At 54.9% G+C, this 12,064-nt stretch overlaps 1 protein-coding gene across 2 annotated transcripts in view; it reads right to left on the reverse strand.

Annotated features, from left to right (window-relative positions):
• Positions 1 to 12,064, reverse strand: part of VWF (von Willebrand factor) — a 127,690-nt gene that overhangs the window by 81,911 nt on the left and 33,715 nt on the right. For both annotated transcript variants that reach the window (XM_070371770.1, XM_070371771.1), the window contains 5 exons: positions 11,261 to 11,307; positions 6,864 to 7,000; positions 6,407 to 6,545; positions 5,354 to 5,454; positions 465 to 660 (listed from right to left, as the gene is read on the reverse strand). In XM_070371770.1, coding sequence (XP_070227871.1) covers positions 465 to 660; positions 5,354 to 5,454; positions 6,407 to 6,545; positions 6,864 to 7,000; positions 11,261 to 11,307 — 620 coding nt within the window. The remainder of the gene's footprint in view (positions 1 to 464; positions 661 to 5,353; positions 5,455 to 6,406; positions 6,546 to 6,863; positions 7,001 to 11,260; positions 11,308 to 12,064) is intronic.

Raw genomic sequence — 12,064 nt, forward strand, 5'->3', positions numbered from 1 at the left:
GCCAATATTCTTTTTTGATTGGCTTCAATACACAATCAACTGCATTTCCCAGGGAGAAACTGTTCCCTGATGAGTTGGGAAAGAGGGCGCGGTTGATGTAGGCCCCAGATGCTGGGGCAGACCAATCTGCGGATGGCCACCCCCTACATCTGTCTTCCGGTAATGTAATTGCTGCTCAGACAGACTGAGAAGGTCCAGGGGAAGAAGTGTGGACTATTCTTTTCTTCCCCAGGGTGTGGCCCACAGAGGGTGCTCAGTAAAGAGACTTTGAAGAATAAATGATCCAGATAATCAAATGCTGAGGATGAAAAGAAAGACCCACCGGCTCCAACCCCCTCACCATGGGCACAGTGTTCAGGAAACTGGAACAAGGGGGATCTCAGGGGTTTGGGGGCCCCCTCCCCCGCGGTGGGCGCTCCATCCCTGGAATGCACTGGAACTCGGGGATCTCGGGGCTCACGTACTCAGGCGTGGGTTGAGGCTGCAGGGGTCACTGGGTTGCTCCTGCAAGTCCTCACAGTCTGCGCGCAGCTTCCAGGAGTTTCCGAAGTGCTCCACCAGGGGCTCGACCAGGCCCGAGGGCGTCAGGAAGTCGTCCCTCTGGTTGCCGTTGTAATTCCCGCACAGCCCGCACATCCTCCCCGCGTAGACAGGGGACAGCTGTGGGGGACAGACCACGTGGAGCAGCCGCCCCAGCAGCCACAGCTTCCCTGCCCTCATGAGATGGTTTTCATCAAAAAAGGTCCCCCGGAAGAGAGGAATAAATATGAATTTAATACACCACAGCTAAGCCCTGGGCTGCAAAAGAAACTAAAAACCCGAAGTGCAGTATCTGTTAACCAGTTACCAGTAGTTCATCCTGCTCTTGAATCTTTAGAATCAAAGACCTGTCCTCTAGGAAGCAATTCAGGGATGATCCCCTCACTTAAAGACCAGACACTGAGACCCAGAGAGGGATAGCAACTCACTTGAGGTCACAGAGTTGGGCCCAGCAATGGGCGAAGCTCTGCCACCCTGGCCATCAGAGGACATGGCCGGGGAAACACAGTGCAAAGCTAGCCCCCCCTTTCTTGCACACTTATCTCTGTCACACACGTGGGAGAAGCAGGCTGAGCGTTTATGGCCCAAGTTTTCTCAGAACATACACTGAGTGACAAAAAAAAAAAAATACTCCTTCCTAGCGTCTAGATTTTGACTCAGTCACTGGGCATCTTTGAGGAAAAAAGGCCATGAGTCCAAGAGGACCCCAGGGGTTGCGGTCATGATCCAAAGAGGTGGGCTGTGGGGGTCAGCGAGGACCCAGGGGCGCCTGCGAGGGGACCAGGAGGGGTGCAGGCCACTGGCATGTGCTCATTCTCGATGCTTCTGAGCCTGGGGTGTGCATTCAGGGATGACGTGGGGATCCATGGTACAGCTGGAGTCATCTGCCCATCTCTTTTGGGGGGGATCTTAGTTCAAACTGGAGCAGAGGCCTAGACCCACTGGTGGCCCTGACCCCTGCTCTGCAATTTGCATGAGTGCTAAGTCACTTCAGTCGTGTCTGATTCTTTGTGACCCCATGGACTGTAGCCCGCCGGACTCCTCTGTCCATGGGATTCTTCAGGCAAGAATACTGGAGTGAGCTGCCATGCCCTCCTCCAGGGGATCTTCCCGCCCCAGGGATTGAACCCAAGCCTCCTATGTCTCCTGCAATGGCAGGAGGGTTCTTTACCACTAGAGCCATCGGGGAAGCCCCAGACTTCAATTGTGGCTTCAGGACCTCCTGTGTTCTGACACCCGGACGGGCTGGCCCTACAGGGTCATCTCTTGGAGCCCCTTCCAGCTTCCAGCTCCAACTCGACAAGACTCAGGATGAACAAGCTAGTGGGGGTTTCGGACTCATACATATGTATAATGGACCCAAGTTAATATCATTCAGAAAAAGGAAGCTGGAGTAACGTTTCCTTGTTTGCTTGGCAAACAGCAAGCGTTGGCACGCCAGGCACCCGCCCTTCCTTGACCTCCCACTGAACATATCGGTCCTCCCCACCTGGCACTCCCTGGCGTTCCTCTGCGGTATCTCTCCTCCCCCTGGATGTATCGCCTCCTAACAGGAGACACAGTTTCCTTGTCGGTTCTGCTTATTGTCAGTTCCCCTCCACTAGAATTTAAACTAAACGAAACCAGGATTCGGGCCTGTTTTGTGTCACTGCTGCAACCTCGGCCGTGTGCTCAGAGAGTGAACGGCTGGACAGCGTCCGGACGGATTGGTGAGTGAGCCAGGCGCTGCTCTGGACGCCAGCCCCAGCAAAGCTGGGGAGGTGCCTGTCCCCTCGCCCACATCCCAGCACCCTCTCTCTTCCCTCCTGGTTCTCAGGCCCCCAGGCCCTCAGGCTCCCCCTGTTCACCCACCAGGCTTGCCTTCTCTACCATCCCCCACTCTCTACGACTGTCTCCTTCCGTCCCTGGGGCTGGTCTCGGAGGCTGGCTCAGCAAAGGGTTAGGAGGGTAGACATGTCCGTGGAAGCCAGGCCTACACTGTCCAGGATCGGGAACTTGGGGAGAATGCGCGGGCTATTTGCTGTTTGGAATAAACCTCAGGGGCACTTCTGACCAAGTGAAAACTGTCAGAACCCTTTCTCCTCCGCTCTAAGGCCAAGCTGGGCCTGCCTCACAGCCGGCCCGGCCCCGCTGCCTGCACGGCAGGATTCATAGCGCACCCAGGGAGCCACCGGCAGCTTCTCTCTCACCCCACCTCATCCCACTGCCTTGGTGGGGACCAGGGGTCCCCAGCCGCCGCTCCCAGGCGTCCTGACACCAGCCGCTGTCCTCCACTCCGCGGTCCCCACAAACTCGGGGTCAGCATGGGAATGCGCTCCCTCACACACACCAAAACACTAGGACATTCCCCAGGACCCGGGGTCAGCTGCCCTGTAGTCTTGACCAGTGAAGGCCTCTTCTCTTTCGTCAAACCCACCAAGCCCAGCCCCAGAGATAACCCTGCACCCCCTCCCCACAGAAGCAAGTCGGCCTTCTCTCCTCAGAGGAGACAGAAGACAGAGGAGCTTGCAGGGAAGAGGTCAGCTGCCCAAGACAAGGCGCCATTGGCCTGCTGAAGCAGGGTGGCAGGGCGCCTCCCGGATCAAGAGCACCCTCCCTGTGTGGAGGGAAGGGCCTGAGAAAGTGGGGGAGTTAACGGGGCTGCCTGCCTTGATGACCAGGGTGTGGGAGACCTGAGTTCTGCTCACTCTGTAACCAAATGACTGTGAGTCACTGTCCTGCTCCAGAAATGAGGGTATCTTTATTTCCAACTGTACCTGAGGGTTTGATAAGATCTCTAAGATTTTCATGTTCTTCTTTTTTAAGTTGTTGGATGAAGGCAACTTTTATTTTTTATTTATTTCTCTATGTGCGTGCCATCACTCAATCATACCTGACTCTTGGTGACCCCATGGACTGTAGCCCGCCAGGCTCCTCTGTCCATGGGATTCTCCAGGCAAGAATACTGGAGTGGGTTGCCATTTCCTACTCGAGGGGATCTTCCCAACCCAGGGATTGAACCAATGTCCCTTGCGTCTCCCGCATTGACAGGCAGATTCTTTACTACTTACTTTTTACTACTGAAGCACCATGGAAGCCCTTTACTGATTTATTATTTATTTATTTGGCTGCTCCAGGTCTCATCTGTAGTATGTAGGATCTAGTTCCCTGACCAGGGATTGAACCTGGGCCTCCTGTATTGGGACCACGGGGTTTTAGCCACAGGACCACCAGGGAAGTCTCAAGATTTTCATGCTCTATAGTCTTAGTGGTCACAGCTTTATTTTTTTATAAAAGAAAAAAAAAAGGTGTTGATTTGGAACTCTCAGGGACTTGAAGAGAAAGAATATGACATCACAAGGATGGAGGGCACCAGGAGGTCCTCAGGGACACCCCAGATGCCCACCATGGGATCATACCACGGCCTGGGGAACACTGGCCCCCCAGAAGCCAAAGGGGACCCTCCAGGGATTTTAATATATCCAGGGCAAGGGTTCTCAAAGTGCGGTCTTGGGACCTGTGGGACGGGGTGGTCCCGGAGGCCCTTTCAAGAGGTCCATGCGGCCAAAACTATTTTCCCATGACTTTTTCCCTCTCGTTCTCTGTGAGTGTGCACTGGGGTTTTTCAGGGCTACATGACACTGCAGAAGTCAACAGGATTCCAACTGTCTTCTGTCAAGACAGTCATTAAAGAAATTTGCAGACACATAAAACATTGGTATTCTCACTCCTTAACTTTGTTTCGGAAAACAGATTTTTTAATCTTTACATTAATATGTAGTGACTTCACTATTGGTATTTTTTAACGAATTAACGAGGGTCTCTGATTTAATTTCTAATCTGGTAAATGTCACTAGATAAGTGAAAGTGTTAATTGTTCAGTCGTGTCTGACTCTGCGACCCCATGGACTGCAGTTCACCAGGCTCCTCTATCCATGGGATTTCCCAGGCGAGAATACTGGAGTGGGTTGTCATTTCCTTCTCCAGGGGATCTTCCCAAACCAGGGATCGAACCCAGGTCTCTCACATTGCAGGCCGGTTCTTTACTTTGTGAGCCACCAGGGAAGCGATAGAATACATCAATAGATATAACCCCCAAAGAAGATCTTGGCACCTTCAGTAAAATTTCAGGGTGCAAAGGCATCTAAAGACGTCAAAGTGAGAAGCACCGGCCTAGTGGTGACCCTGCCCGGGGAGCTGATCGGGGTTGCAGTCCTGGGCACGTCTCCTGGCTCCCATGAGTCCTGCTTGCTTTGTTTATGAAAAAGCAGTGACAGTACTTTTCAAAGGAAAACACAGATCTGGAAGCCAGCCCTGTGAAATATACAGATCCCTATCCAAGAGTGACTCTAAGAACACAGAGAGCAGTTGGAAGTGACCCCCAGGCTGCCAAGCCCCTGGATGGGGGTGAGGGGGGTTGGATCTGGCAGCTCCCAGAACAGTCCTTCACAGGTAATGGGCACATGACCCAGGTCTTCGCTGTGAGTCCCACAGCAGGCGCCCCAGGGAACACCCTCTGACCACAAGCTTTGTTGTAGTTAGGAGCCTTAGCAGTAAACCAGCTGCCCACCACTGCCCCCAACCCAGCCCTGCAGGGAGCCCACCCAGGCTGGAAACCCTCGGAGGACCAGAGCCCAGCACCCAGGAACTCCCAGGGTGAACAAGGGGCATCCAGACAGCAATCACCAGCCTCTCATACACAAGAGAGGCCTGTTCCTCACTCTGGGAGCTCAGGGCGGGTGGGGGAAGAAAGGAATTCCCCTCCCACCCCCGAGCTCTCCCATCAGAGCACAACAGGGGCTTTGTGCGGCCCGGCTGCCAGGAGGGCGCCTACCTTCAGCAGCAGCCTCCCACGGCCATCCCAGTCTATCTGCAGGTCCTCCCCGAAGCTGAGCTGCAGGGAGGCCATCACAGTGTGCTGGATGCGGAGGTCACCTGGAACCAAGCAGGGTCAGGATTCAGGCTTGGGATGCGGCCAGGGCAGAGGGCGGCAGGCAGATGGGTTGTAGAGAGAGGTGGGCTTTGTCACAAAGGACTGTGGCAATGAAAGCAGTGAATTAGCGGGCAGCTGGGGGGTGGCCATGAGGCTTACAGAGGGTCTCAGAGGAAAGGTGGATCAGGGTGGGGCAGTGCAAACTGGGCTCCACGTAGAAGGTGCCTCTGCATCCCTCTGGTAGCCTGCCATTTCCCATAATGCCACGAGGGGGCATTAGAGGTTACTGCATCCTTAGCTTATGCACGTGTCCTGAGCAGGGATGGGTTTTCCACTGAACCTCTAACCCCTGGGCTGTGGCACACGCTTCCAGGCTGAGTGACCCAGTCCTCACTGCTGAGCAATGCTGTAAGCAAAGCTAAAACTGCAGTTTTCTCTGCAGACGACGTAGGAGGCATACCTCTTATCCTAGGGAACACAGCATCTCATGGGAGACACACAGCATTAAGCACACAAGGACAAGCTGTGGACCCACTGGCCCAAGTTCACCCACTCTGTGCAATATGGGGATGCTGAGCCATGGGGTGGCCAGTGGTCATAAAGAAGAGGGGAGGGGTACAGAAGCCCCTTTTAAGAGTAAAGGTTGGAATCATGCTGTGTGTAATGGTACATTTCCGCCTGGCAAAGTCACTGAGCAGGGAGCTTTTCTCAGAGATCACAGGGTCATCTGGCTTTGCCCCATGATGTCTTGGGGTCTGACCCATCACCAGCCACTCCGTCATTCAGCTTATCCTCCTCCTCCAGGAAGCCTTCCTTTCTTGCAGCATAAATTCAGGACACCAGCCTGTCCTCCAACAATAGCACTCCTTCACATCCTCACAAAAGAGGCAGCAGTGAGGGTGGGGGCACTGAGGGAGAGCTGGGTGGGGGGCTCCAGGGGAGGAGGGCGCCCACCTTGCAGGAGGGGAATCTGGACATCCTGGCCATCCAGGGCGACTCCACCCCCGTGCTTCAGCTTCAGGAGGCCGTGGTGCGGGCTGGGCAGGCGGACGGTGACAGAGCGGGTGCAGACCGCGTCAGGGTCATCGGCACACTGCCAGGAGGGGCACGCAGAGGGGCGTCACCACCACCCCCAGCCCAGCCCCCAGCCCACGCACTCAGGAAAAGACCCCAACCAGGCAGCCTCAGTTTTGCTCACTCAGAACCACTCCCTCCTCAAAACTCTAGGCCCTGCTTGTCCTTGTTCCTTGGGCCTGTTGTCCGAAAGGGAATCAGGGACCTGGATCCTCAAGGAGCCCTGGGCGCCCTATCTGTCCTCCCCTTTGCTGGGTGGTCCAGAAGAAAGAAGTACACGTGGGGTCACCTTGGCCCTCATCCCCGTGGGCACCACCGGGCTGCCTGGCGGGCTCACCTGGACAGTCTCTATGACGACGGAGAAGGAGTGGTCCTGGCAGTCCTGGGCCAGCAGGTACTGGCAGACCCCGCTGAAGGTGAAGTGCCTGTCGTCAAAGCTCTTGAAGTGGGATTGTCCTGTGATGAGACACTCTCCTGGAAAGACAGGGAGAGGGGAGAGGGGGTGTCCCAGTGGGTCCCCTGGGGGGTGTTCCAGTAGTGGGCACTTTCTGGGTTTCTCCCCACCACGGTCTAGAAAGGGGCCCCACAGGAGGACTCTACTCAGGCCCCACTCCTCTGGCCCTGGGAGGTCAAGGCCCAGTGGGTCAGTCCTGAGCCTCAGGGAGTGAAGTCACACCCAGGGATTCACACCCAGGGGGCTGGGCTGTGGGGGGTGGTGACGCTGGGGGTGGGGCTGGGTCCGAAGCCAGGGTTAGTTCCAGCTGTGGGTTCTGGGTTCACTGCGGCTCCTAGCCCTCCCCACTGCCTCCCTGGGTTCTGCTCTGCTGGGGTCAGAAGCTTTTCTCTGCACTGTTATCATGGGGGCTCCCCCCAACCAGGAGAGTCCCTGAGGGCAAGAGAGCAGAAAGCCAGCCCAGAGCAATGATGGGGCCAGCAGTCCAGGGGCCAGCATGCTGTCCTCACCCCCTGCCCAGCCGAGGGGCAGCTCTCAGGCCTCCTCATGGGCAAACCCCTGCTGGGACTTCAGGGCAAATGGGGCCCCAGGACGCCATCTGACCACTATCTCACCACCATCCGAGCCAGCTCCCCAGCCAGGCTGACACAGCTGGGAGTGGCAGCGAGGACTCCCCAGCATCACCCTGCAGCCCCAGCCCTCGACTTGCCCTGGATCCAACCACCACTCTGTCCTCCCCAGGCCCTGGAGCAGCCCATGGTGCAGACCCAACACACCCTGGAGCACAGCCCATCTGTGGAGGGGAGGGGGGCTCTGCCATCATCTCCAGTGATGCCTGCTGGCCCCACCCCACTCAGGGCATCTCCATCCTGAGGCCCACAATGGCCCCACTGAAGCCCAGGCGGTATCTGGAGTCCTTCCCAGCTCCCTTCTCCGCGTCCCCTTTCTACCTTCTCCTCTACAGAGAAATAACCAGAGACACTTGCCATGGCTGTTCCACAAAGTGGGAGCCCTCCTTCCCGGCCCTGTCACCCCCAGCCTGCAAACAGCAAAGACTCGTCCTCCATGGCACGGATCTGCTCTGCACCCCGAGTTCCCCCTAAGTGGGCCCTACAGCCAGTTCCCTCTCCAGGGGCTGATGCTGGGCCTGTCACACAGTCAGGAGCCCCCAAAGGCCTAAGGCGGTGGGGGGTGGGGGAGGGTGCCAGCTGCCCACCTGTCAAAGACCAGGCTTATCAGCCCCTGACTACCACCTCATGCCTATATCTGCACTGAAAGGCACAGCGGGTATGGGGTGGGACCCCAACTTGGGGTCCAGGTGTGGCCCTGCCCTTGGAAGTCAGGGGGAGGGCAAGTAGCCCCCAAACCTCCATTAAAACCCTTAATCAGGACTTGCCTGGCCATCCAGTGGCTAAAACTCCAATCTCCTGGTGCAGGGGGCCCAGGTTCCATTCCTGGTCGGGGAACTAGATCCCGCATGCCACAACCAAGACCCAGCACAGCCAAATAAATCAATTTTTTTTAATAAAATAAACAACAGAGTTGGGAGGGCTTCCAGACTGGTGAGCTTATCTACACTCAGGAGGTGGTGACCCCTGTTCCACGGGGAAAGAAGCTCCTGGGCTCAGGACCCTTCCAGAGCTTGCCCTGTGTACCTCTTCATCTAGCGTTTGTATCCTTCATATTTTTTTGTAATAAACTGGTAATAGTAAGTGTAGTGTTTGCCCAAGTTCTGTGAGCCATTCTAGCAGTTACCATGGCTGGCATCAGAAGTGGGGGCGCTTGGTTGCAGACCTTCACCTCCGGGTTCTGCACTAACCCCGGGTAGTCAGGCTCAGAAATGCAGTGAAGTGTAGGGCACCGAGGTGGCGTCCAGTAAGTCAGAGAATGGGCTGTTGTGGGGAAAACACGGACGCATGGTGTCAGAGCGGCGAGCAAAAACAAGTCATGACTTCCCAATGCACTGCCCCTCAAGAAGGGCACGAACAAGGGGTCAGTCTTTGTGGAAATCAGAGCATAACGGGCAATGATTAGGGGCAAGGGTGGGCAAGGGTCACCCCGGCTGATTGCAGCCAAGCTGGAATTCCAAATCCACAGGTGTCACGAGAAAGCCTTTTTAAAAAAGATACTTGTTTATTTGCTTCATCGAGTCTTAGCTGCGATGCGTGGCCTCAGTTGCTCCGCAGCATGTGGGATCTTACTTCCTCGACCAGAGATCAAACACACATCCCCTACGTTGCAAGGCAGATTCCTAACCACTGGACCATCAGGGAAGTCCTGAAAAAGCCTTTTTGAAAGGGATTTTTCAGATGCTGTCATCTTTCTACAAAGTGACACAGCCCTGTGTATCACAGGTCTTGACCCCGTCACAGGGAAATGGGTGGGAATGCTTCCCCCAGCCTCTCTGTGTTTTCTCAAGAGCACTCTAATCTGAGTAAGAAGTTGCACTTGCCTTTTCTCTGACAATGCCCAGGAAAAGAAGGGTCAATGAGAGAATCCGCAAGCATTCAAAAGCAAAACCTTGGGGCCTGAATCTACTCCGATCTGATTTCCTGCTCTGACCTCCCCTGATGGACATCCTTAAGTTTCCCGGGAATCAGAAGTCTGAATATTGTATTTAGCTTATCTCCTTGGTACAACTGAGGGATGGGGCTGCCTCACAGGAAACCCAGGAACACAGCCGTGCTGGACAGCCATGAGCCCGGGGGGCTGGAGGAGGAGCCAAAAAGATGGGCTACACAGTGACGCTTACCCAAGCCCTGCCCACAGGTTCCAGAGAAGACCAAGTTCTGCCAAGAGCACGCCCAAAACATTCCCAGCCACTTGGTCAGCAAAAGGCAGCTGGACATGCCTCTGGCCACCACTTGACGCAGCCGGTGGGCAATAAAGGTTTGGGTCGTCTCCTGCAACTTCCAATTAGCTTGATTTCATGGGGATCCTGGACACGTGTGTGTGTGTGTGTGTGTGTGTGTGTGTGCGTGTGTTAGTCACTCAGTCATGTCTGACTCTTTGCAACCCCGTGGACTGTAGCCCACCAGGCTCTTCTGTCCATGGAATTCTCCAGGCAAGAATACTGGAGTAGGTTGCCATTCCCTTCTCCAGGAGATCTTCCCAATCCAGGGATTGAACACAGGTCTCCTGAACTGCAGGCAAATTCATACTGTCTGAGCCACTGGGGAAGTCAACCCACACAGCAAGTATGAAACAGAGGTCAGGCAGTTGTGAGTCTGAGTCTGTGAGTTGTGAGTTTGTCTCTATATTATAGAAGCTGTGTGACTCTGAGTGAGTTACTTGACCTCTCTGAACCTGTTTCCTCTTTTGTAAAATGAGAATAAATTGCACCTGCCTCATAACGAATAGAAAATGTCATGTAACTGACCGAAAGGGGAGACGCATCAGGAGAAGAGCCAGGGTCATGGAGGGGGACAGCTGGAGGGGAGGAGGCAGAGGGAGATCTGAGCAGACAAAATTTGCCGTAGATGGAGTTGGGGCTAAACAGAGGAGAAAGTAAAAGGCAGAGATTATATTCAAACTTTTCCTAAATGGATTTTCCAGGGTGGAGACAGTGTAGGAGAAATCATTGGGTGGCCTGGTTTCTCTAGCTCTTGCGGTGCTGTGCTCAGTTGCTCAAACATGTCCGACTCTTTGCAACCCCATGGACTGTAGCCCACCAGGCTCCTCTGTCCACAGGATTCTCCAGCCAAGAATACTGGAGTGGGTTGCCATTTCCTCCCCCAAGGGATCTTGCCAACCCAGAGGTCAAACCCAAGTCTCCTGTGGCTCCTGCATTGCAGGCAGATTCTTTACCTGCCTCAGATTCTTTTACTGAGACACCTGTGAAGCCCTTGGATCCTGCCAAGGTCTTTGGCTCAGGCATTCTGGAAAATTCCAGAAATTTCTCACGTCAACTTTAAAGAACCATCAAGCCCTTCTTCCTCTTAATTTTCCAAGGAATCTGCGTCATCTTTGTTTAGTCATCCATGACCTTGCAAGTTTCACAGCTCACGAAACTGTAATCCTCTGAGCAAACAGGTGACAGGAAATAGGGTGAAAGCTTTGCCCAGCTGCAGTCTCTCGCTTCACTGCCAGGGGCCTCCCTTGGCTGGCCGGAAAGGAACAGTTTAGCACAGCTGGTGCTGCAGCTGTGAACAGGGGTTGCATCCAGCCTGCATGGGCAGGTGAGGAGAGGCTGCCTGTCTATGTGGTCCTCCCCGTCTGGTAAGGGAGGCTGCACCTCTCCACCAGGAGGAGGGCAGTGGGTGTGAGGGGAAGCTCCCTACCTGGACAGTCCTCATTGCTGCAGACCCACTGGCTGTTTCGGCAGATGCTGGTGGAGAGAGAAGCACAGGTTATGGGTGGGTCTGCAGAGGCAGGCATCCATGAACGGATTTGGAGAGGGCACCGCCACCCCACAGCCCCCAAGGAGGGGTATGGGACCAGAAAGTCACCCAAATCAGAGGGGGCTTCAGGAGGTGAAGGTGCACCCAGGGGGCTTCAGCCGCAGAGGAATCATGGAGACAATGCCGAGGCAAGGGAGCAAACCCTGACAGACAGACAGAAAAGGGAGAGCAAGCGAGTCCACCCAGGCACGAAGCAGTTGAATTGCTACCCTCTCAACACACACACACACACACGCACACGCACATACACAAACACACACATACATACACACATGCACACACATACATGCACACACACAAACACATGTGCACACACATGCACACCCATATACACACAATACACACACATATACATATAAACACACATATACAAAATGCACACACATACACACACATATTGCTGGTGGAAGACAGAAACGGTGGATTCTGACGGGGTAACGCCCTGACCCATGCTGGGCAGCCCTGGAGACTCCTGGAAGACAGCCCAGGAGGGAAAGGCAGCCAGGGACAAGATCTTGAGGTGTTCCCCTCCCCTGTGTGTGGGGGCGGGGACACCCAGAGGGGCTTCTGGAAGAAATGGCTTGAGAGAAGCAAAGGCAACAGGGAGAAAGAGTCGCTTATTAAAGCATGGCTGGCAGTGCAGCTAGAGACGCTGTTTGCCCGTGAAGCGGCCTTCGCTCCAAC

Source organism: Bos mutus, chromosome 5, assembly GCF_027580195.1.
Source record: "Bos mutus isolate GX-2022 chromosome 5, NWIPB_WYAK_1.1, whole genome shotgun sequence".
NCBI classification, from domain to species: domain Eukaryota; kingdom Metazoa; phylum Chordata; class Mammalia; order Artiodactyla; family Bovidae; genus Bos; species Bos mutus.